Source organism: Monodon monoceros, unplaced genomic scaffold (genome assembly GCF_005190385.1).
Source record: "Monodon monoceros isolate NGI ecotype Baffin Bay Population unplaced genomic scaffold, NGI_Narwhal_1 Super_Scaffold_5, whole genome shotgun sequence".
NCBI lineage: Eukaryota > Metazoa > Chordata > Mammalia > Artiodactyla > Monodontidae > Monodon > Monodon monoceros.
Genome location: NW_021703782.1, coordinates 107,810,709 through 107,837,669, shown reverse-complemented (window position 1 = coordinate 107,837,669; position 26,961 = coordinate 107,810,709). Strand labels below are relative to the sequence as shown.

At 42.0% G+C, this 26,961-nt stretch overlaps 1 protein-coding gene across 3 annotated transcripts in view; it reads right to left on the bottom strand.

Moving 5' to 3' along the window:
• Positions 1–26,496, bottom strand: part of ABL1 (ABL proto-oncogene 1, non-receptor tyrosine kinase) — a 134,218-nt gene extending 107,722 nt beyond the window's left edge. The window contains exon 1 of one of the 3 annotated variants that reach the window (XM_029201798.1): positions 25,283–26,496. In XM_029201798.1, coding sequence (XP_029057631.1) covers positions 25,283–25,418 — 136 coding nt within the window. In that variant the 5' untranslated portion in view covers positions 25,419–26,496. The remainder of the gene's footprint in view (positions 1–25,282) is intronic. The other 2 variants (XM_029201797.1, XM_029201800.1) reach the window with 2 other exon arrangements.
• Positions 26,497–26,961: the final 465 nt, after the last annotated feature.

Here is a 26,961-nt window from a genome sequence, read left to right as displayed (position 1 = left end):
CCAAACTCTTAGCCACTCTGCAAATCAAAAGGGGGACAATATGCCAAGCACCCAGCACATCGCCCGCTCACAGTAAGCACTCAGTATAAGTCGGCGAAATCACCTAAGTAGCATTAACAATTTCCCTTCAAGGAAGGTATTACTGGTCCCGGTTTCTAAAGGAACTGAGGTAAAGCTCCTGGGGAAGAAAAGACAGTGCCTGGGGGATGCCCTCGAGGGACCATAGCTTCTTAGCTTTCTCAGAATCTTCCTCAAACTCCTCCAGTTTCTTGTATGAAAGTCAGATTCTCAACAGGGCCTGTATGCTTCCCACCATCTGGCGTTCTCCTCCAGGAGGCGAGCAGCCCTTCCCAAGGGGGCTGATCTCAGAGCCTGTCTTAGAGCAACTTGTTCTGAGCTCTGAGAATGTACGCTTGAGCCAACCTCAGTTTCTTTACTTATAAAGCAAGCTTCTAAAAGGGCCCCAAACTGCCTTCCCACAAGGTCAGAAGAGCATTCTGCAGAATAAAATCCAGTGTTCAGGATCCCCCCTGCCCTGAGGTCAACTATGTAGAGAGGACAGCAGGCAGCAGCAAGAAGAGCCCAACTCAGTCCAGGCTGCGGCCTGGAGGAGTCCACATGCCCAAGCTCCAGAACCATGAGCGCAAGGCAAGAAGAGCTTTGTTTTCATTTCCTTTTAAAACGCCCCAGACACACACACCTCCAAACCTTCTTACAGTCAAGTCGAAGTGCACACGGATCAGTTATCACATATTAGAACGCAGGCAGCCAGCACGGATGCTGCAGAGGCCAGCAGCCGGCCTGCACCATGGGTACGAAAGCTCCTTTAGACATCCAAAGATGATTCGGCAAGTAGCAGCAACAGAAACAACACCTTCCCTTCACTCCCGCAGCCCTAATAACTTCTCTTCTTTGCCCCAGACACTGTCAAGATAACTCCAAAGGTAAAGAGACAATGTTAGGGTAAAATGCATTTCAATGGCTCGGAAGAGAAAACCTTCCATTTATAGCAGTGCTGAAAAATAGCTGAAAAAGTCACCAACTTTGTAGTGTTCGAATTTGTAGAATGTTTTAAAAGTTATGAAGAACTACATGACCCACTGAATTAGCTGACTGGAAATCTAAAGACTGCTGCAATTTCATGTGGAAAATCTGAGGTAAGTGTCTTTCATTTGACCAAATAATTAATTAAACTCCCTATCCAAATGCAGAAGGCCCAAGAAGCAGCTTTCTGCAGGAGGAGAACTGGGGGGAAGCCTCGGTGTAAACCCGGTGTGTCAAAAGTCAAGGAGAGGGGCTTCCCTGGTGGCGCAGGGGTTGAGAGTCCACCTGCCGATGCAGGCGACACGGGTTCATGCCCCGGTCCGGGAGGATCCCACGTGCCGCGGAGCGGCTGGGCCCGTGAGCCATGGCCGCTGAGCCTGCGCGTCCGAAGCCTGTGCTCTGCAACGGGAGAGGCCACAACAGTGAGAGGCTCGCGTAAAGCAAAAAAAAAAAAAAAGTCAAGGTGAAAGGAAAAAATACAAAGCCTCCCGAATTCAGCTGCTTTCCTAAAGCAGTATAAATTTGGAAGCAGGCTACTGCAGGGAACCAACTTCTATTTGTTGATCTTTGCATTTCTAAACCTATCCTTGGGACTTCCCTGGTGGCACAGTGGGTAAGAGACACGGGTTCGAGCCCTGGTCCATGGAAGATCCCACATGCTGCGGAGCAACTAAGCCCGTGAGCCACAACTACTGAGCCTGGGCTCTAGAGCCCATGAGCCACAACTACTGAGCCCGTGCGCCTACAGCCCATGCTCTGCAACAAGAGAAGCCCCCGCGCCACAATGAAGAGTAGCACCCCGACTCTGCAACTAGAGAAAAGCCCGTGCACAGCAATGAAGACCCAAACACAGCCCCGAAAAATTAAAAAATAATAAATAAACCCATTCTTCTTCATAAGAAAAGCAGTTGCCCCTTTTCTCACGGAGAAGTATTATACTAAATGGCTTACACAATGGGCCAACTACAATGCTTACAAATCACTTCTAATAAATGAGAAGTGTAATCAACACTTTTCTGTATTTTGACAAAAACTTATCCTGACACTAAAGAGTGCTCTTTCTGCACAATCAAAGTCCTGAAAGGCATAGGTCCTGGAGCGTGTCCTGGTCCTCCTCGGTCACCTGAAGCGGACATCTACAGATGGCAGGTCACAGACCCCATCTCTGGGGACCAGGCAGAGGCCCCACTGTGTTTACGCACAGTGCCCTTATTCCACAACCGCACATGCGCAGGGGAAGGACCTCCAGGGCTGGCGCCAACGACTCAACGAAATAGAGCTTTGTTTGGCTTTTCCAAGATAGCAAAAAGGGGAGAATGGGTCAAAAGGGTCTCCTAACTTACCCACTACTACAGCTAGCACATCAAGTACACCTTATGAATGAACAGGAAAACCACATGAAGGGGTGTGTCTTACTGAACCTACAGGAAATAAGTTCTACCAGGCACTTACTCTCATCATTACATTTGATCCTCTCCAGAGACCCAGACTTCCAAGTCATGGTGAGAACCGTGAATAACATGGAAGTAAGTGAGGAGTGACACATGCGTACAAACTACAGTGGGAAGAGTGGATAGACACTGTCAACCCAACACCATTACTGAAGCATGTCCAGAACCAAAAGCCTTGCCTTCTGCTTACATAAGAACTACAACCCTGTTTCTGTGAATGTCACTCCCATTTCTGGTCACCAGACTGAAGTTCAGAGAATCATTTTTACCTCTTCCCCATCTCTGCCCACTTGACCAGTCCAGTCAATCCCATAACCAAGATGGCTCTTGGTGTCATCTTCCTTTCTTCAGGCTCTCCTTACTTCTACTTAAGTGTCCTCCCTTCCACTTGCAACCTAAACTTAGATTATAGATTAATTTTGCTAAATCATGGCTCTGATCTTTTGACAAACTCCTTCAACAAATATTTATTGAACATGTACTATCACTGTTCTAAGTACTGGGGATACTTTCATGACGCTAACATCTATAACTTTCATTGGCCACCAAATATCTCTGGAATCTCTGGCTTGGCGCTCAAGGTCATCACTGAAGTAGACCAAACGTGCCTTTCCATCTTAATCCATGTACTACCCTGAATATCCCAGCCAAGCTATTCCTAACATACTTTGCCCTTTGCCACCTGAAGCTAGCGTCTCTCCCTTACTAGATAATAATCTCCCTGAGACTGCTCCCTAGTGTACTCAACAAAGATACTCAGAGAAGGAAGAGCCCTGAGAAGCCCCACTGTGTTCAAATCCCTCCTTATTGTCATATCTTGCCTCCTCTTGAATATCCCCAGTGACAGAATAATCATGGTCTTCCAAGGCACCCATTCTGTTGCTTGCCTGCTCTCCTTGTCTGAAAGCTCTTACCACGCTAAGCTCAAACATGTCTTATTTTGTGACTGCCATCCACTTCTCCTAATTCTGCTTTCCAAAGCAGTGCAGGGTGAGACCAACTCCCTCTTATATGACCATCCTTTAAATATTTTCAGACAGCTAACACACCTTCCCTTAGTCTCCTCTTCTCCAAGCTCAAAACATCACCTAGGTTCTTTAACTATTCATTATGCATTCATTCATTTAATATTTACTGAACATCCTACGTGATAGGCACTACCACACAATCTCTGCTCTAAAGGCATTTAAGAGGAAGTGACAGGGAGGCAATTATAACACAGTGCGATAAATACCACAGGGATAAGCAAAGAATGCTGTGGGAGCAGAGGAAGTGATACCTCTTTGGAGGGGGCGGATTCTGGTAGGCAGCAAGGAAATGACATGTAATGCCATTTTCTGAGCCATGACCATTTTTAGGTTAAATAACCGGTTCTTCAATTTTCAGAGCCTGAAACTTGGTACTACTTATTTATATTAAACCCCAAATGTCATATTAAAAGAAGCACAATTAGAATAACTTAATAATATAAAGATATGTCATTTACTTTGCATCGGTTCATTTATTCTACTCCGCCACGCCTTTCTGAACCAAGGTTTTAAATTCTCAGATAATGGTTACCAGCGTTCATTTAATTGCCCGTCGTAACTCAATAAGAACTCAAGCATCAGAAGCTACTGTGCTGGACTTAATCAAGGACCGAAACACAACTTAGCACAATTTATTACTATAAACCACTGCTTCAAGAGAAGATAAATGGTCAGGAGTTCAAATCTAGTCTAAGTGATGATTAAATGTCCCTAAAAGTGATCTACAGCAACATTAAACCAGTGTGAACTGCAGCCTGACAGCAGCAAAAAGATAAGCCCACATCATGCTTGGGATCATGGTGGTGGTGAGGCTTGGTAGAGATTTTTCATTTAAAAAGATAATGTGGTAGAGAATCAGCATGATTTAGATTTTTTATTATTCATTAGAAAGCTATATAACACTTGCCTCTTAAAATAGAACCAAGCATATCAACAACTCAGATAATACTTTATTTAAAAAATTTAAATTAAAGAAATTTAACAGAAGACAGATTAAATGGAATAAAAGAGACTTGGCACGTGTTATGGTACTGTACTGTATAACAATGCTGTTAGGCGAGATTCTGCTACAAGACTATAATGTTCTTCTTTCTTTAGCTATGATTCAGTTCACGCTTTTCTTCCTCATACTTATGAAGGCAACAAAAAGACAAAAATTAAAAGGCATGAAATTTTCTTTTCTTTCTTTTTTAAAAAATAAATGTATTTTATTTATTTATTTTTGGCTGCAGTGGGTGTTCATTGCTGTGTGCGGGCTTCCTCTAGTTGCAGCGAGCGGGGGCTACTCTTCTTTGCAGTGTGTGGGCTTCTCATTGCAGTGGCTTCTCTTGTTGCAGAGCATGGGCTCTAGGCACGCGGGCTTCAGTAGTTGTAGCAAGTGGGCTCAGTAGTTGTGGCTTGCGGGCTCTAGAGTGCAGGCTCAGCAGTTGTGGCACATGGGCTGAGTTGCTCTGCGGCATGTGGGATCTTCCCGGACCAGGGCTCGAACCCGTGTCCCCTGCACTGGCAAGCAGATTCTTAACCACTGCACCACCAGGGAAGCCCCTGAAGTTTTCATATGGAAAGATGCTCACCATCATTAGCCAGCAGGGAAATGCAAATTAAAACCATAATGAGTACTCAACAAGAATGGCAAAAATAAATAATAATGATAATACCAAGTGCTGGCAAGGATGCCAGGAATTCTGGCATGGAAAAGTGCTGGTAGGGATGTAAAATGATAGCCACTCCGCAAAACAGTTTGGAAGTTTCCTATAAAACTAAATAAACTTATCACAAGAGCCAGTAATGTCTATGCCCAGAAATAAACCCATGCACTTATGGTTAATCTACAACAAAGGAGGCAAGTACATACAATGGAGAAAAGACAGTCTCTTCAATAAGTGGTGCTCAGAAAACTAGACAGCTACATATAAAAGAATAAAATTAGAACATTTTCTCACACGATATACAAAAATAAACTCAAAATGGATTAAAGACCTAAATGTAAGACCAGAAACCATAAAACTCCTGGAAGAAAACATAGGCAGAACACTCTTTGACATAAATTGTAGCTATATTTTGGGGATCTGTTTCCTAAGGCAAAAGAAGCAAACACAAACAAACAAATGGGACCTAATTAAACTTAAGATTTTTTTGCATAGCAAAGGAAACCAGTGACAACATGAGAGGACAACCTACAGAATGGGAGAAAATATTTGCAAATGATATGACCAATAAGGGGTTAATATCCAAAATATATAAACAGCTAATAAAACTCATTATCAAAAAAACAACCCCATTAAAAAATGGAACGAAAAACTGAAGAGACATTTTTCCAAAGAAGATGTACCGATGGCCAACAGACACATGAAAAGATGCTCCACATCACTAATCATCAGGGAAATGCAGATCAAAACCACAGTGAGACACCACCTCACACCTGTCAGAATGGCCATCACCAAAAAGACCACAATCGACAAATACTGGCAAAGATGTAGAGAAAAGGGAGCTCTTGTACCTTGGTGGTGGGAATGTAAACTGGCCACTATGGAAAACAATATGAAAGTTCCTCAAAAAACTGAAACTAGAATTACCATATAATCTAACAATTCCACTCCTGGGTATATATCCAAAGAAAACAAAAACACTAATTCAAAAAGATACACGCACCACAATGTTCACAGCAGCATTATTTACAATAGCCAAGATATGGAAGCAACCTAAGTGTCCGTCAACAGATGAATGGATAAAAAAGGTGTGGTATATATACATACATTGGAATTCTACTCAGCCATAAAAAAGAATGAAATTTTGCCATTTGCAAGGACATGGATGGACCTCGAGGGTACTTTCCTTAGTGAAATGTCAGAGAAAGATACATACTGTATGTTATCACTTATACATGGAATCTAAAAAATAAAACAAGTGAATGAATACAACAAAACAGAAAAAAAAAACAAGCAGGAGGCTGAGGGAAATTTGACTACAAAACAGGAGAAGAAGATGTAACAATGGAAGTGAGAGGTTGGAGGGATTCAAGGAAGGGGTCACAAGTCAAGGAATGCTGGTGGCCTCTAGAAGCTGGAAGAGGAAAGGAAGAGGTTCTTCCCTAGAACCTCTGAAGGAGCAAGGGCCTGCTGACACCATGACTTTGGCCCAGCAATACTAATTTCAGACTTCTAGCTTCCAGAATAGTGGGAAAAGAAATTCCTCTTGTTTTAAGCTACCCAGTTTGTGGTAATTTGTTACAGCATCCATAGGAAACTAAGATGCTAAGTGAAATGAAAGTGTGTATTCCCATAAAAACTGTACACAAAGATTTATAACAACTCTATTCATGAGCATCAGTAACTGGAAACAACCCAAATGTCCTTCAACAGGTGAATGAATAAACAAACCGTGGTACATCCATACCATAGAATACTACTCAGTAATGAGAAGGGACAAACGACTGTTATATGCGACACTCGGATGCATCTCAAAGGCCTTACGCTCAGTGAAAGAAGCCAGTCTTAAAAGGTTATACACTTCATGGTTCCATTTATATGACATTCTCAGAAAGACAAAATATAGTGACAAGAACAGATCAGTGGTTGCCAGGGGGCAGGGGTGAGGGGAGGGAATGACTGTAAAAGGATCACATGAGAAAGGTTATTGGGGTTATGGAAGTATTTTGCGTCCTGTTGTGATGGGTGGTAGTTACACAAATCTTTAAGTTTTATTTATAGTCTATTCTATACCTTCCCTACTTAAATCAGCACTAGCACAGTAACAAAGGAGAATTAAGTAGCTTCTGAGCCAGAAGAATTCTCCAAAGACGTTTGGGTCAGCCCACTTTCATTGCACAATTAAATATAAACTTAAGGACTATAAAGTCAAAAAATGCTCCTACAGGGGAAGAGCCTCAAAGAAATTCACCTGTTCCCTTCATCGTATGGGTAGTGAAGATGCTGGCAAAAAATAACATGGCTAAATGGCATAAGAAGGGAGGAGACTGAAAGCAAGGGCCTGGAAGACCAATCTCCAAATGACCGGCACAGAGCGTAAGGTTTACTTTAAATTCCTATAAATTTCTTTAAATTGACAGATTCCCAGAAAGTCATGAGGAGAATTAGCCATCACAACAACATAAAGAAAAAACACAAATACTCTGGTAGACCAGTAAATTTCTTAGGCTATTCTCCACACAAGAAATCCTTCGGACCAAGGAAAATTAAAAGCTTGCTGGGTTGGTGACCACACACACTTATAAACCTCAGAACTCACCTCTAGCCAACTAACCACAATATATTACACCAAACTGTGCTTCACGAATCTGTCGTCTACACAGGTTCATAAATAAAACCTATGCAGACTGTGAGAAAAGAGCTGAAAAAATGTGTGCTGAACAAGAAGCAGTAGATTTAAGGATTAGATAACTTTGTCCTGAAGAAACAATAAATTACACGAGGAAAAGAAAAGCAGCCATCTGGTCAGAGGATGCTGCCTCTCACAGCAAGAACTGCCTGAAGACCCAAACGACGTGGAAATCCTCAGGGCAAGTCATGAGAAGCCCAGATTTCATGCAGCAGGGGTGGAAAGATCTCTACAGCTCACATCCTCCAATCACCCTATAGGAAGTACTTTGAAAAAAAAAAAGTATTTACAGTTTAAGCAGGGGTTTTCTCTAGAATTTTCTTGAGGAGTTGCATTCCAGTGTCATCAATGTGTTCAGATATAACCCACGGGTTTTATAGATAATCCATAATTACCAACACCATACAGGCTTGTCTCAGGCAAACTGCTCATCACGTTATTACTACTAGAGTTTCTTTCTTTTTTTTTTTTTTTTTTTTGCGGTACGCGGGCCTCTCACTGTTGTGGCCTCTCCCGTTGCGGAGCACAGGCTCCGGATGCGCGCAGGCTCAGCGGCCATGGCTCACGGGCCCAGCCGCTCCGCGGCATGTGGGGTCTTCCCGGACCAGGGCACGAACCTGTGTCCCCCGCATCGGCAGGCGGACTCTCAACCACGGCGCCACCAGGGAAGCCCTAGAGTTTATTTCTCAGTCTTTCTCTGGTGTAGTCTCTTTTGGCCTGCTCCTTATTACTGACAGGTATATTATTCTAGAATTATAAATAATAATAGCAGCAATAATTAATATTTGTTAGAGGCTAAGTGCCAGGCATTGTTAGATATTGTTTACTTATTATTTCATTTAATTCTCTCATCAACAGCACAATCAAGGTAAGTACTATATTCCCATTTTGCAAATCAGGAACCAGAGACTCTGAGAATTAAAACTTGTTGTACTGCCAGTTGCTAGCAATGTGCTCAACTAGTATCTACTACGTCAGTCCTGATGCCTGCGGTCACACTGCTGTTAAGTGGTAAACTGGGATTTGAATTCAGATAAAACCATGATTTCAATATCACCCCTGTCTCCCTGTTGGACTAGGAGATAAACACAGAAGCAGGAAATTGTCAGGGGGCACAATAACTATACATTGTACAGTCTGTACTTGCATTTCTGGGAAGGTTTGGTTTAACATACACTGTCACACACTGTCAAGCCTTACTTTTCCAGGTCCAGTTTTATTTATTAATTTGATCTTCAATTTGCTGGGAGCACATTCTACTCTTTTAAAAACAGAATTTAGCCACAACCAAACAAGCAGGAATTTAATAATCAGCCAAACTGGGAGTTTTATGAAATCAAAAATGCTAAATTTCAACACTGATAAACATTTTTCCATATGCACCTCAAAGAACAGAGCTAAGGTCTGTTATCAAATCTGAGGGAAAGAACTTTAGAATGAGAAACCTAAATGTGAAAGTCATTTCCCGCTCACTCCGGGAGTTTCCATTTCCTATCATAAGCCAGAGTATGTAGGCAGAAGGAAGGGAGAAACGAGGAGGTTTGATTTTTTTTTTTTTCCTTCTACAGAAAACTGCAAATCAAAACAGCAGGGTGCTCTATTAGGTAGGCCAGCAAAAACCACCCACACACCAGACAATTAAAGGTCTCAAGGAAGGGTAGTACCCTCTCACCTCCCTACCTTTACTCCTTGCCCACTTGGTCTCCATAAAAGCAAACAGGTGAGAAAATTCAACTCCAAAACTTTAAGCACAACTTTGGCAAAAGAAAAAATATATATATGTATATATATATATGGTTTGCTTGCTCAAAAAATTTTCAGATGAGTACATAATTTTGGGGACTTCCCTGGTGGTCCAACGGTTAAGACTCTGCACTTCTACTGCAAGGGGCGTGGGTTCAATCGCTGGTCGGGGAACTAAGATCTCACATGCCACGTGGCAGAGCAAAAAAAAAAACAAGAGTACATACATTTTTACAATAGAGACTGCTGCACTATATAATGGGAACCACCAGAAGTTTTTGAGCTACAAAACGCCAAACAGATTGCAACTTAGCATAAGGGCTCTGACGTTAATTGGTAACTATAATTTGCTTGCTCAAAAAATTTTTAGGGATAAAGGTACGTGATTTTTTACAAAAATAGAGACTGTTGCTCCACACAGTGGGAACCACGAGAGGATTTTAAGCTACAAAACCCCAAACTTAGATTGTTCTTAGCATAAGGGCTCTGGCATTGTTTGGTAACTTTTAAAAACAATATGCCAAGGGCTCTGCACAGAGTCTAGCACAGAGAAAGCACTCAAAGGGCAGCTACAACAGGTAAGGAATGTATGACAACACCTGGTGTCTAAGACGGGTTATTTAGATGCAACCCATTGTCTGTGAATCAGGGACGGCCTCCAGTTTCCCTAATGCACTTCAGAAGAGATGGAAGTGCTTTTGCTGAAACAGGGCTCAACCTCCGGCCAGCGGAGAAAAGCTTTTAAACGGAGTCACCAGTACTTCTCAGAAGTCTGTCAGGAGAGTGCACTGTATTGGGTTAATAACTGGATGTGTGCATCCCAGCTGACTCACTGCCAAGCGTACATCCTCAAAATGACATCCACTGCAGCTGGAGCACATAAGTGGTAACATGTACCAATACTCCTCACAAATGGCCATCCCTTGAGTTTAGCCAAAACCAAAGACAACCAGAGAACACACATGACACTGTAACCTTGGCGGGCCTAGGAATGAGACTCACACCACAACAGAGGGCTTAGACTATGGGGCAAATGGCCGAGTTCCTCCCTCTTGTCTGTAAAGCTTTTGATTTCTCCATCGAATCTGAATGAGATCCTTGCTGGGTAGAGTAATCTTGGTTGTAGGTTCTTCCCTTTCATCACTTTAAATACATCAAGCCACTCCCATCCGGCTTGTAGAGTTTCTGCTGAGAAATCAGCTGTTAACCTTATGGAAGTTCCCTTGTATGTTGTTTGTCGTTTTTCCCTTGTTGCTTTTATTAATTTTTCTTTGTCTTTAATTCTTGTCAATTTGGTTACTATGTGTCTCAGCATGTTTCTCCTTGGGTTTATCCTGCCTGGGACTCTCTGCGCTTCCTGGACTTGGGTGGCTATTTCCTTTCCCATGGTAGGGAAGTTTTCGACTATAATCTCCTCAAATATTTTCTTGGGTCCTTTCTCTCTCTCTTCTCCTTCTGGGACCCCTATAATGCAAACGTTGGTGCGTTTAATGTTGTCCCAGAGGTCTCTTAGGCTGTCTTCATTTCTTTTCATTCTTTTTTCTTTATTCTGTTCCGCAGCAGTGAATTCCACCACTCTATCTTCCAGGTCACTTATCCGTTCTTCTGCCTCAGTTATTCTGCTATTGATTCCTTCTAGTGTATTTTTCATTTCAGTTATTGTGTTGTTCATCTCTGTTTGTTCTTTAATTCTTCTAAGTCTTTGTTAAACATTTCTTACATCTTCTTCGCCTCCATTCTTTTTCCAAGGTCCTGGATCATCTTCACTATCATTATTCTGAATTCTTTTTCTGGAAGGTTGCCTATCTCCACTTCATTTAATTGTTTTTCTGAGGTTTTATCTTGTTCCTTTATCTGGTACATAGTCCTTTGCCTTTTCATTTTGTCTATCTTTCTGTGAATGTGGTTTTCGTTTCACAGGCTGCAGGATTGTAGTTCTTCTCGCTTCTGCTGTCCGCCCTCTGATCTGGGTTCCTCTCTCTTGACAACTGGTCTGAAAAGGGCACAGAGTCCCGTGCTCGAGAAGGTCTGGGTCAGATGTACTGCAGCCCCCAGAGCCCCGGTGCTATGCAGTGGCAAGTAGCTGGGTGTCACCAATCCTAACCAACCTGCTTTATCCCTTTTCTTAGACCCTCATCCAATTTCCTTTTTACTACATTTTTCTTACCTCTCTCTTGTTTTTCTCTGTACTGGATTGTAAATGCCTGAGGACAGGTGTGGTCTTGCCCTCTTCTGGGTAAGCCACACTTCTTGACCAAAACATGCTCTCCAGTGGGTTAACTGGCAACCCTGCTCATGGGTCTGCAACGGCATCTGTGGGCACAGGCAGACCCATGACTAGCACTCACACAGAGCAGAGCAGCCGCCCACTTAGCCTTAGCTTAGGAACTTTGTACCTGAGCACGAGGAGGAGGCAGTTTCCAGTTCTTTCCAGCCCTGAAATGAAAGGACATCCCAAAGAGCAAGGACATGGCTCTTTGGACTGTGTATTTGTGACCGTTCATTATGGGATTCATTATGAATTTACTGATAAGTTCTCCAACAAGCCAATTTAAACAAACACTTCATTTCTATTAAAGAATCATAAGTTACTGGCCCTTCTGACTCACTATCAACATCATGGTTACACATTCTTACAAAGCAATGATGTGAACTTACGCAGAAAGTCATACCAGGATTTGATCAACTTATAAAAATCCATCCGATAACTATGACTTCATAAGCTGGAAACACTGTAACCCAAATGCACCCTGAAAACTGCTCTTAGGACACCTACATTTTTCTTACTTTGATCATGTATTACTTTTACTAAGAAATGATTACTTTTCATTTGAATAGGAATTAAAGTAACACTGATCATGCTGACTGAACTTCGAATTACTTTCTGAATCAAATCTTTGAATAATTTACAGAAATGCATGCTTTTTTTAAAGAAGTCTTTAATTTTAAGAATTTCTCTCAAATTTATCAATGCCTTCCTTAAAATTTTGTGGGGTTTTTTTTTTAATTCATTATTTTTGCTGTGTTGCGTCTTCGTTTCTGTGCGAGGGCTTTCTCTAGTTGTGGCAAGCAGGGGCCACTCTTCATCGCGGTGCGCGGGCCTCTCACTATCGCGGCCTCTCTTGTTGCGGAGCACAGGCTCCAGACGCACAGGCTCAGTAGTTGTGGCTCACGGGCCTAGTTTCTCCGCGGCATGTGGGATCCTCCCAGACCAGGGCTCGAGCCCGCGTCCCCTGCATTAGCAGGCAGATTCTCAACCACTGCGCCACCAGGGAAGCCCGCATGTTTTCCTAATAAAAAACAATGTAGCTATTTTAAAAATAATACATCTTTCTTATATTTCCTGAAGGCTTTTCTCTATTATGCCCATATCTTAATTAAACTTAAAAAAAAAGCCCTCAAAAAATTTTTTCTCAGGAAACACTACGCATTTAATTTAACTGACAATGACATGATGGCATGTTCGTGAATTAAACAATACCAAGGAGGGTGCTACTAATTAAACGTCACATGTCATGGCTCAGCCGAAGTAACACAGGGCTATGCAGGCAGCTTACTGTGAACACACAACAGAGGCAATGCACTTTTCTGTATTTCAAGAGCTCTATTTTCCCTGCTAGACTGAAAAGGCTCACATATCACCCCCCCACCCAAAAAAAAACCCAACACATTTCTCTAAGGGTAAAAATTTTTCCTTACCTTGTAGCCACTGAACAATATATTTTGTTTTGAATAGTGGGGGTGGAGAGTAATAACTGTTACTATTACTCATAATAGCATGTTTTAACATTTTTATGTGTTATCGTTCATTCACACAAACCACCAGATCCCAGCAACTACCTCCAATGCGATTCTCAAACAGAAACAAACCTTCCAGATGTGCTAGTAATGATCACTTCTTAATTTCCATTTTTTCGTTGCTGTTAAAAATATCTGAGGGCTTCCCTGGTGGCGCAGTGGTTGAGAGTCCGCCTGCCGATGCAGGGGACACGGGTTCGTGCCCCGGTCCGGGAAGATCCCACGTGCCGCGGAGCGGCTGGGCCCGTGAGTCATGGCCACTGAGCCTGCGCATCCGGAGCCTGCGCGTCCGGAGCCTTGCTCTGCAACGGGAGAGGCCACAGCAGGGAGAGGCCCGCGTACCGCAAAAAAAAAAAAAAAAAAAAAAAATATATATATCTCTCTGAAATTGTTGTTGTCTTAAATAACTTAATATATTACAAGTGACTGGACTAGTGCCTGAATATAGTACGCACTCATCAAATGTCACCTGTTGGTATTGTTAGCCTCCGGAAGGAAGGGCAATTGAAAGACAAACATTATCATGACATTTCTTTCCCCTTAGGCAATGTTCTGACTGTATCTTAGGCTATGAGGTTCTTAGCATTGGGATTTTTTGTTTGTTTGGTTTTCCTCCTAATTGACCATCATTCCTCAAGAACAGACACTGTTGTGAGGTAGAAGCTGTTTTAACATTTAGGCAAACAGTAGCCAGAAGCATTCTTCAAGGGAGATACCGGAACTGAGCTGAGTCCTTGACCAGTCTTTCCCCCGGGCACTCAGCAGGCTTTACCACTCTCCCAGTGGCTTCCTCGCAGCACAGTCTGGAACAAACATAAAAGGTCCTTAAGCCAGAAGTCCTGCGTTCTTCAAAGCGGCCTGGAGTTCAGCACGTTAGCTGGAGATGCCAACTGCAGGACAAGCCAAGCTGTAGGGGCACAGGAGGGCTGGCAGTGGCTGACGCAGTCAGTCCCCGAGAAGTGGCGGCAGCCAGGCCGCACTACCAACCCAGGACTGGGTTTTAAGACAATATAAATAACGCATTATCTTTAACAAAGTGGTGCTATAACATGGCAGTCCAGCAATACACCTCAGGGATATAATTAGTACACTGTGGTAGGGAGAAGTAAGAATATCCTTATAACACAGGATTTTGCCAATTTTACAAAACATAAAAACAAGTGTGAAAGTAGTATGTAAATTAAGAGCCTAACACATATAAAGAATTATAACATCATTTGTCAATGGAATCTGTCATTTTTCTCTCAAAAGACAGAAAGGTGAAATAATTGATCAAGTTAAAATGTATTGCTTTTTCAGCGAGAACACCAGTGGTGCAAGTAATAGTAAACCCAACACAAAATGACTTAAACTATAAGGAAACATATGACGTCACATAATTCAAAGTCCAGAGGCAAGCTGGCATAGCAGCCCCACGTTGTGCCCACTCCCTCCCCCCACTCCACCCCCGACACCAACCCCCCCCACCAAGGCTTTCAGGCTCCAGCCCGAGGCTGGCTGCCCTCTAGGTTTACACTGACGACCAGAAGCAAAGATGGTCCACCCCCAGCTCCAGGGAAGAAAAGGCCTTGCTTTCCATCAGACTGGGTCAACTCAGAATGCTATGATTGTCTTAGACCAGGGGTGCTCAATCCTGGCTGCCTGTTAGAATCACCTGGAGAGTTAAAAACAAAAACAATGGGACACTTTGCAGCCCTTATGATCAGAGCTGTTCTATTTCAATAGTCCCTTACCCTCCCTCGTAATAATCTTTTTGAATAAAATCTCTCGTTAATAGAAAACCAGGCAAAAACCTGATGCTCGGGCATCTCCCCAGGCCAATTAAATCCTCCGTAGGAGTGGGACCTGGACAGAAGTCTTTTTAAGCTCCTGAGGAGATTTTAATGTACCGCTAGGGCTGAAAACCACCTAATCAGGCCCCCACCGGAGGCTGGGATGGGGCTGTTTCTTGTGAGACACACGGGCAGTGACGGATCAGAGGACAGTGGATGCTGTGCAGGCAACCAACCTGGCCCTGCACAGTTCCCTACTTCAGCATTTGCCACATAATGGACCTGGTGAGATGGTTCACAGCAAGATAAATATGTATGTTCATTAAGCATGTTCAAAATGCTCAACCTTGCTCAAAGGAGAGCTACTAATTAAATCCGTAGTAAATCCAAAATACTATCACTTACTTAAAAGTCCCAAAACTTGGTAACACTCTCTCAGCTAGGCTCTGCGGATATAATCACTCTTGTGCATTACTAGTGAAGGGAATGTAGCTATCAACATAGTATCCATATTAATATCTATCCGCTACTACTATCTACTAAGTAATATCTAGCTATTAATAAAAATTACAAATGCATTTACCCTTTAGCCCAGTACTCCCATTTTTAGGAATCTCTCCCACAGCTATACCTGCACAAGGATAAAATGACAGGTATAAGGTTATTCTTGCAGCTTTGTCCATAATAGCTAAAGACAGGAAACAACCCAAATATCCAGAAACAGAGGACTAGTTGAAAAACCAATGGTACTTCCAAGACAGTGGGATACAACAGAAGCCAACGGAAAGAATGAAGATATCTATATTCCAATATGGAGAGATCCTAAGGCTACATTAAGTGAAAAATTTTTAAGTACAGAACAGTACATACTGCATGCTATCGTTTGTTTAATAAATATATATTTGCTCACATTTGCAAAAGAAACACTGGAAGGATAAGAGAAACTAATAAAACTGGCTTCCCAAAGGGAGTAGTGGAATAAAAAGGATAGAGGACTGGGATAGAAGCAAGCTTCTCAGAAGAGACATTTGTAATATAGTTTTATAGTTTAAATATATGTAATGTAGTTTTGTAGTTAAATCAGAAATTGTATTGTCTATTTGAAATTATTAAAAATTTTAAAATAAAATTTAAAACTGTCACAAAGCATGGAAAATTTACAGGTTTCTAAAATTATGAACAATAAAATTAAATTTATTAAAGCATAAATTGTAAGTTATAAATGCCTAAATAAGGTATTTTGTTATGTACTACCATCCCCAAACACCCAACTACCAAAAGGTAAGAATATTCAATATAGTGTCAAAAACATATTCCACAAAACAGTAAAAAAATAAACTTCTTGATTAGATGCATTCTAAATCTAAACACCCCCCCGCCCCATTTCAACATTGTGAAGATTTTCAAAAGGCATTAGTCCATCTTCAAAAAAGTAATGTTTTTGACAGAAAAAATACTCAAGCTATCAAAAAACACTTGATTTCAACCCCAGCTCTATAATGAATCAGCGATATAACCCTAAAAACACTACTTCGCCACCCTGAACCTCAGTTTTCTCTACTGAAAAAGAGGAATAACATCTATCCTATCTACATTATAGATTTCCCCCAAAAAAGTATATGAAAGTGCTTTTAAAATATTTAGATATTTACACATCCATAAGAAACACCCTCTGTAATTCAGGATTCTACAGAATCACCAATAAAACCATGAATTACTAAATGATACTGCAGAAGCAGAAAGTACAGAAGTTAATGTTGAATCTACTCAATACCAGGGCAAATTCAGGAGTTGTTTGTTTTGACCAAATTCTTAATACCGGAATGGCTGCCTTTCTTTCTTTCTCATAAAAGTGAAAATGCCAAAAAATAAAATCTATTTAAGTGAAGGTTTCAATTAAGTTTAGGTATTACTATAAATTCAACCCAATACTCCTGTACTATACTGTATTTCCAGATTCAGTTAGTGGCCTCAAGCAGCCCTTGGCATAAAAAGATAAGAACCTAGGTGAAAGGTACTGTTGGCTCCAGCAGGGGTCTCCCCACCACTTAACCACCAAGATCAAATTGAACAAGTACCCCCTTACTTCAGCCTGTTTATTGGACCTATCCCACACTGTTGATTCAAAGGCAATAACGACTTTCCCAAGCAGATGGCCAATGGTGGTCCTCAGGATTGTAAACTAGACACAGAGTCTTTTGTTGGCTAGCTACCTTGTCCCCTTGTTCTGGGGTAGTCTGCTGTCCTACCCCAGACTGACACAGCTCATGATACAGAGGGGACATTGAGAAAATCACTTAACTAAATTCAATTCCATATTTACTGAGCATCTAGCCTGTAAAAAATATAGTGCTTGACCCATGAAGATGTATGAACTTGGTCTCTACCATCAAGGAACCAAGTACTAAGTATCAAAGAAAATCTGAAAGAAAATTTTTAATTTAAAAGAATTTTAGGACTTCCCTGGTGGGGCAGTGGTTAAGAATCCGCCTGCCACTGCAGGGGACATGGGTTCGATCCCTGGTCCAGGAAGATCCCACATGCCACAGAGCAACTAAGCCCGTGCGCCACAACTACTGAGCCTGCGCTCTAGAGCCCATGAGCCACAACTACTGAAGCCCACGCGCCTAGAGCCAGCGATCCGCAACAAGAGAAGCCACTGCAATGAGAAGCCCATGCACCACAACGAAGAGTAGCCCCCACTCGCCACAACTAGAGGAAGCCTGCGCACAGCAATGAACACCCAATGCAGCCAAAAAAAAAAAAAACAATGCCCCCTAGAGGAAGGGCCATGCTTCTGGACTAAGGATAAGTCCAAAATAGACTCGATCTAACAAAACACAAACCAAACTTCAGGGTCAAAAGAGTATGTCAGTAACCTAACTTCCTGTCAGAACAAAACGAAAACCTCTCTAACGTAAGACAAGATCCAAAAATCCCTACAATGTAACATCCACATGTCTGACATATAATAAAAAATGATTAAACATGCAAAGAAGCAGGGAAATGTGATTCATAATGTAGGGAAAAAGCAATCAATAAAAATAGACCCCAAGATGACCCGGATATTTAAATTAACAGACAGATCTTTATCATAAATACCTTCAAGGATTTGGAGGAAAAGATGGACCTAATGAGTGAAAAGATGGTGAATCTCAATAGAAAAATGCAAACTATAAAAAAGAACCAAATGAAAATTTCACAATTTAAAATGACAATATCTGAAATGAAAATTTCAAAGAAACTTAAGACTGGAAACTGCAGAAGAGTTAGTGAACTTGAACACAGATCAACAGAAAGTATCCCAACTGAAAAGCAGAAAAAGAAAACTAAGTTTTGGTTACGTAACAGAGCTTCAAAATACATGAAACAAAAACTAACAGAATACTTATATTTTCATTCTCAATATTGCTCGTGTATGCCTTTTCTTTTTCTTCATCAATCTTGCTAGACGTTCGCCTAATTTACAAATTTCTTTCAAAGTCAGCTTTTGGTATTTTTATCATTTCCATTTCTTAATTTCTGGTTTTTTTTGGCTGTGTCAGGTCTTCATTGCTGCACACGTGCTTTCTCTAGTTGTGGCGAGTGGGGGCTACTCTTCATTGTGGTGCGGGGGCTTCTCATTGTGGTGGCCTCTCCTGTTGCGGAGCACGGGCTCTAGGTGCGCGGGCTTCAGCAGCTGTGGCATGTGGGCTCAGTAGTTGTGGCGCACGGGCTTAGTTGCTCCATGGCATGTGGGATCTTCCCAGACCAGGGCTTGAACCTGTGTTCCCTGCGTTGACAGGCAGATTCTTAACCACTGTACCACCAGGGAAGTCCCTTAATTTCTGTTTTTATTTTTACCATTCTCTTCCTTCTGTGTACTGTGGGATTACTTTGTTTTTCTACTCCTTTAGTTAATTGCTTAGCCCCCCTCCTTCCCCCACCCCTGCCATCTTTGTTTTCTAACAAACACTTTAAAAGCTAAAAAAAATTTTAAGATAGAATTAAAAGCAAAAAAAACCCAAAATCTATCATCACAGCTGTGATTTTTAACACCCCCGCTCAGTAACAAAAGAGACCAAAAAGAAACTTAGCAAAAGTACAGATAAAAAAGTATACAAAAAATAACTAAGGCTGTAGAAGATTTTAAACAGCACTGTCAACCAACTTGATCTATTTCACATTTATAGAAAATTACAACCAACAACTGCAGAACACATATTTGTTTCAAGTACAAATGGAACATTCAGTAAGACAGGTCATAGGCGGGGCCATAAAATTAATCTCGGTAAATGTCAAAAAACTGAAATTTTACAGAGGATGTTCTCTGACCACATGGAATTAAGTTAGAAATCAGTAAGATATCTAGACTCTCCCAAATATCTGGGAAATAAACACTCCAAAAGCAACACATCAAAATTTGTGTTCAAGAAGGAGGTGGGACCCAAGCAGAGTTTTGAAAGGTAGGTGGGTTTTGAACCCACAGAAGAGTGATGTCAGGGGCGCAACCACCAAAAAGGCAAGGAGTCAGGGAACTGCAGAATACGCACACAGAAGGCCTTAAGGGAGTGCTTCTTTTTACTGATACTCATCATCTAAGTAGCAATTTTAATCTTTTTACCCCGTAGACCCAGATAATATGCCTGACATACTCCTATGGGTATAATTCCTAACCAATCATGTTAACTCATCCTTTTCCTCCCACTCATAAAGTGTATCTCTTTGCAACACACTCCACAACACACCAGTGGTTATCACACGGAGATCTGAAGCACAGATCTTAACCAATACAAAATGATTTCTTGTTTTCTCCAATTTCTATTATTTTCTTTAACAGGATGTTTCACTTAAATAAGGTAAAAACTCTTTTCGTTAAACCATCTTTGATCATCCTCCGTTACTTATCCCATGACTGAGATTTCTGTATTTTTCTATATTATAAGCATATTTCTTAAAGTGGCAGTAAGATTTCATGAAAAACAAGAAAGCCATACAAAATGTATTAGACTATGGAAAATAACAGGATGCCTTAAAAAAAATGCACAAACATACAATTTTACATTTTCTTAGTTCATGTACCACAACCCAATACCTAATAAATACAGGGATATAATCTTTCCAAACAACCTCTTTTTAAGGATCTGATTGAACTTTAATACCTATAAGACTCAATAGCTGTATGTTCTCCTGCCTCCTGATGTGTTTGAATGCTTAGTATAATTTAACAGTGATGAGAACTACAGTGTTGACCTATCAAGTTCCTATTCGATTACTTTGAATAAACTTTTATTTGAAAAGAGTAGTTTTAAATTGAGAGTAAACAATTTCTTAAAATCATTTTTCAGTTAAGGTCATAGCAAAACATCTGATATAAACAAATTAAATAAGTAATACCTTGAAGGACATAGATGTACTAAGTTAAAATTAGAAAATCCAGAAATAATTTATAGAGAAAAAAAAAAGCTTCAATTTTTTTAAAGCATTAACTAGAAAAGAATTACAAAACTTTAAAAATTGAAATGGTTTTATATTAAAAATATTCACTACCAAGAAAAATAGGAAAAATAGTGTGCAATTTTTTTTTTAACTCTGAAACTTTCTGATTTAGGGGGAAAGAAATCCACAGAGATATAGGATTTAAAAATCATTCCCACGCAAAATTTGAATGTCGCCCCCCCCACAAAAAAAATTCAAACTAATCCTATATAAAAATGTAAAGTCTTAATATCATAAACTACTGAATAGCACCTTACTTATATGAAAGACACATACATGGAGATTTCCCTTGGGGATGTCATCCATTCTCCTAGCTTTAAATACCATCTAGAACCTGGTGACTCCCAGGTTCTCTCACCAACCTGGATTGCTTCTCTTAATTCAGACTTGTAGACTCAACTGTGTATCTGTCATATCCACCTGGATGCCTAACAGGCACTTCAGCTCCAGATCTTCATCCCCCAACCCATTTCCCCAAACCCCGCTCCTCTAGTTTACATTTCAGTAAAAGGCAATGCCATTTTTCCAGTTATTCAGTCCAGAAATCCTTGACTTCCCTCACACCCCACGTCTCATGTCGAATATAAGAGAAAATCTAGTCTGCCGTGCCTTCAGATATTCCCAGAATCTGACCCCTTCACCACCGCCACACCCTGCGCCAAGCCTTCACCATTCTCATCTAGGGTAGTGCCATCAACAGCCAAGTGGAATCCCTCCTTCCTCCTTTGCTTTCCTTCAGAACGTAGCAGCCAGAGAGATTTTATTAAAGCGTAAATCAGGCCCTGTTACTCCTCCCTCAGAATTCTCCCAACACCACATGAGTAAAAGTCAAAACTCTTGAGATGGACAACAAGGCCACATTCCTCTGCAGCCGCCTCCCCGCACCGCCCATCTCACCCCCTACAACCCTCCTTCTGCCCTCTCTGCTCCAGCTACTCTAGGCTTCTCCGTGAGCCTGCTAAGCAAGCTCTGCCTAGGGCCCTGTGCGCCCTGACTCCCCTCTGCCTGAAAGCCATTATTTCCATGGCTTGCTCCCTCACCTCCCTCCTCAGGTCTTTATTCAAACGCCACCTTCTCAGTGGGGCCTCTCCAGCCACCCTAATGAAAATCACCCCCCTCCAATATTCCCTGCCCCCTTTCCTATGTTATTCTTCTCCTCAGCACCTACCACCACCTAATATACTCTATATTTTACTTATTTAGCTTATTTATGGTCTGTCTCCGCCCACTAGGATGTAAGTTTAAGGAGGGCAAGGAAGTATTTTTATTCACTAATGTATCACCAATGACTAAAACACTACCTGGAACATAGTGTGAGCTCAATAAATATTTGCTGAAGAAAGAAGGACACACCAAGGTGAACAGATTTACTAGTGAATGCTTTCAGTCCTGCTTTACCAGCTTTCATAAAAGTGAATTTTCTTAGTCAAGACACCGAAATTTGGAAGGAACATATGGTCCCTGAAATAATATCATGGTTTTCCCCTGTACATATGACCAGCCCTTTGACCCTGAAAGATCCCAGCAAAAAGCTGCCATCTGCCCACTCCTTTCAGATTCACCACCACCACGCAACATTATTCTTGGCTTCCAGATTCATGTCTGGTTCAACGTTGTATGTTATGGCTGCAAGTTTTTTAATCCAATCCCACCGCCTGTGAGAGATCAAGAACCATTTGTTCCCCTAGAAAAAGTATACCCGAAGTCCAAAGAAATTGATTTGTCTTCAGTAAAACATGATCTAGGCAACTTCTTTCATTAAAAGGCGCTACAAAGAAGTGATTATTTGGTTGGGCTCCCATCGATTTGGTTTTTAAACCCTCATAATTTGGGTATTACAAAATAAAACAAATTTGTTGTAAAAGGTCTGGAATATCACAAATGCAAAGTAAAAAGTGAAAGTTTTCTGCTGTTCCACCTAAATCCCAATTCCCTAGAGATTAACAACTATGTCAGTCTAAATCCTTCCACACTTTTTTCTGTGCATGTACAAATAAATAGTTAATTTTTGTTTTACAAAACTAGGGCCATACCATGCAGACTGATCCCCAAATTGCTTTTTTCCACTTACCATTACGTGGACATCTTTCAGTGGTGGTACTTTACAGTATGCTGGCAATAAACATCCTTATATGACTTTCCTTTTTTTTTTTTTTTTTTTTTTTTGCGCACACCCTTATATGACCTTGATAGACCTTCTGTAGCAGCAGTTCTAAAACTTTTTTTTATCTCATGACTTTACTCTCTTGAAAATTATATAGGACCCCTAAGTGCTTTGTTATCTCATCAATATTTACCACAGTATAAATTTAAACTGAAAAAGTTAAATCATTTATTCATTTGTTCACCTAAAAATGAAGTTTATTATCACTGGAAAATAACTTGTTTTCCCCTGTTTATAGATAATTGTAGGTATTGTTCTTTGAAGCTACACCAAACTCGCTAAGTGGTAGTTTCTTAAGTATTAGTTTTGAGTAGAATCTAAAACTCTATCAATTAATTTTTGTATTCTGTTACATTAAAATCCAATGGTCCATCTTGCACCTTGAATGAATCTTCTTTACCTGTGCCTGATTTTATAACATCATGTGTTGATCATTTAGAAAATATCAGTTCACTGAATTATGTAGATTTTCCAAATAATACATTCCATTATAAGATATCAAAATAGCACATCTGTAAATATTACCACCAATCTCTACATCACAGTAGCAGATACAAGTTTTCCAAAATCCTAATTTTCGCTGGAAAGCAAGCAAAAATTTTATCATTGACAATAGACACTACCAGTTGTCTTCCTTGAAAGACTCTGTTATACATTTTTTAATCTGAATAACCATAGTTTGTCGGTAAAAATGGTAGTCCATGAAAAAAGCGGCAAGTTCAGCTCGCAACTAACCACTGCCCAAGCACTCACTCTTCCTAGAGACAACCAGCACACAAAATTACTTCCCCGTTCATCCACAGAAGATTAACAAGATATAAACACAAGAGTCAAGAGTTAGTAAAATTAATCATTTTTGCTGCTTCACTGGGAACATTCTTAAGTGAAAACCAAAGAAAAAAAATTTTTTTTTTTTACTATGAGTGCATGGCATGAAGAATACAATGGCCACAGTGGTCAGTCGCCACAGCCTTGGTTCATGCTTAGGAGCCTGCATTACTTTTGCACCAATACAGCAAAGAGTGCAAATAACGTCTTGTCTTAGTATTGTGTTAATATGAAAAGTTTTAACCTCTGGACCCCCCGGAGGGGTTTAAGGCACATGTAAGGCACTACAGTGTTCTATACCAGAATAGTTTCCTAGAAGTGAGGTTACTGGGTCACTGGTATGTACGTTTTAAATTCTGATAAGCTTGGCCAAAGCTCTCCAAAAAGTCTGTACCAATTTTCACTAAGGTTGCATGATCATCACTATTTAAAAATGTAAACAATTCACTTTATAAATCCTGAATTTGGGAAGCGCCATATTACTATATTTGCCTGTCTAAAACCAATGCTAAAATATAACTAATGTTTCAAGGCAAAGTAAAATCCAAGTACTCAGATTATTTAGATGACGATTTCCGTTAAGAAAATCAACCTCAACTGTCAAATGCAAGTTCACTGAATAGAGAACTTTGTTCATTGTAGTCACCCATTGTTAAGGGTATTTGTGATGGAATTTCAAAGTATATGCTACTTGCACACGTCCTACATTTGCTTATAGGGTGGGTGGGCTCAGTTGATATTTTAATATAAAGTACACAGTCTGAAAAATGTCAGGCTGTGACAGTACAAACAGGACCCTAATTAATTGGTGCGTGGCCGTCCCCTGTCCCAGACATCAGTCTAAGCTGACCCTTAGCTTTAAAACTTCACGCAAAATTACTGGACGTGACCACTATAATATGCACCGTCAGGACTCAAATGCCAGTGACGTTCATAAAATGTCAAAGACAACCTTTCTTGTCCCAAATGTCATGTGAAACAGGGAGAGAGGAGGAGGAAAAAGCTCCATCCAATGCAAAGGAATACTCCTGGGGTAAGGTGAAATAACTAGAAGCTGGGGGATCCTCAATTCACAAGGAATGCTGCCTTCCCCGCCTCGACTGTTCCCACATAGCTCCAAAGTGAGTATTTTCAAGTTCTACTTATGATTGAAAGGGTCAAGAATATTAGTGTCAACTAGGACCTGTGGTTTTTAACTTTGAGGGGAGCACAAACCCCTTCGAGGATGTGGTAAAAGCTCCCTGTAGATAAAGTAGTAAAAGGTCCACGCACCGCAGGGGAAGGAACCCCATGCGTTAGATCAGAGCAGAATCGTGGACTATGGGTCCTGAGAAACCACTTATACCCAACCTCCTCAGGAAGGTGGAATAGTAAAATGGCTTGTCCAAGGTCAACAGTGAGTTAGAAGGGGAATCAGGCAAGAAATAAGCAACTCAAAGAGATTTTGAATAAAGCCATCCAGTGTCATCAAGTAACTTTTTCTTATACAAAGAAAGTTCCACCAGAAACTAAGAGATAACTACAGAAACAGAAGTTTTAAGTAAAACTGGAGAGAACTGACACCAGTGCTGTGGTTCAAAAGTTCCTTAGGCATTCCCGAAGCTGAAAACAGGACCAGAAAGCTTGAAAAGCACTCACCATGTTCCACAAAAACATTGCAGTGTGGACCCCCATGCCTCGATGATTCTTTCTTGCCTGCTCCTTTGATAAAGTGCAGGGCAGGCAAACTTGGCCTTCTCTGGTCCCCAAGAACTTTTCCAGGCTGCTGCCCCATAAAGTAACGATAGGCACCCCTTTCCAGAAGAGGGTTCAAGATCTTTCAGAATGATCAGGGAGCTTAGAAGGAAAACGATCTATACGTGGGATTTCACATTCACCGCATCTCCACAAGTCAGTAATTGAGGTCAATCACAAGACATCTTCCATGATGAAAGGAAGCGAAGATTTTAGGTTGACATGTGTAAACAGAGGAGTTCAGATTATATTCGCAGTTTATCAATTCGAAGTAATGTAATTGCGATGTGATCCCAAAGTTTCTTGATTTTAAGTGTCTTTTACTGGCTGAGTAAGTTTCTTCCCTTTCAAGGAGAAAAACCCTAAACAGAAATATTCACAGGGTATGCTGTACAAGGGTCAGTAAGGCTAAAGTCATGTCGATTTCCACACATCAGGGAAACGTGGATCGTGTTTGAATGCTCCTCCAGAACTTTTCCTGGGGAAGTCACCCAACCCCTATCTTGGTGTCTTCATCTTCCGACAAACTTCCTGCTGCACTAGCTGCCGCTCCTGCTTCTCTACCCTGCTCTCCGGAAAAGGACACGGGTCACCCCGACTTCAGCGAGAGCTGGCCCTCCACTCAGACGAGAAGGAATGCATTGCCAGCAACTTTTAAGTCCGCTTTTTAAAAGGCCTGTGAAACCAGTCCAAGCTTTTCCTTTGCATTAAAGTTTTTGGCTGGGCTGAGACTAAGGGGGCCGTAGGTGACATTGGAAGAAGTCAGGGCATTAGAGGCTCACGGGAGCAACCTGGGGGGAAGGGGAGGCCCCTTGACAGCAGGGATGGGGTTTGAATGGGGGGCTCCGAGGCCAAACCGGGGACCGGGAGTCGGAGCAAGGAGCGGCTCGGGGGCAAGAGAGAGGCTGCCGGGGCGAGGCACGGGTGGCTTACTCCGGGGGCGACGCTCCTCCACGCCTCAGGAAACGGGGTGTCCCAGGTCTGGGGAAAGAGACCACCCCGAGGGTCCCAGAGCCCGGGCGGGGCTGTAAGGGACGAAGGACTCTCGCGGCCCCGAAGGCGGGTCGCGGGCGGAGGGGGAGAGGAGGCCCGGCCGCCCCAGCTGCTCCGAGCCTGGGGGTCTCTGCCCGAAACACCCCCTCCCCCGGCCCCGGACGTTGCTACGGCCACCGCCGCCAGGCAGTCACATCCCCCGGGCTCCGTCGCAGGACCCGACCTCCCCCCGCAGGTAGGGGCCGTGGACAACGGAAGGGCTCCTCAGCCGCAGGACCCGGGAACCGGCTCCGGCTCCAGCGCTGTTCAGGGACGGTCACCGACCCCCGCGGCCGCCATGATGGATTACGAGCCGCTCACAACGAGGCCAGGCCCCGCCTCTGGCCCCGCCCCCGGTGACGTCCGGTGCGCGCCGCGAGGTGACCGGGACCCTCCCGGCGCCGCTTTCTGGGACGCCGCCGCACCTTTTGGCTCTAGTCTCCCTGCCCGCCGGAGCCCAGCCCCGCACGACCTGTTAAATGTGGTTTTTCCGAGCGCAAGGTGAGTGGTAAGGAAGCTCCCGCCTCCCCTGTACTGCCATTGGTCTCCGA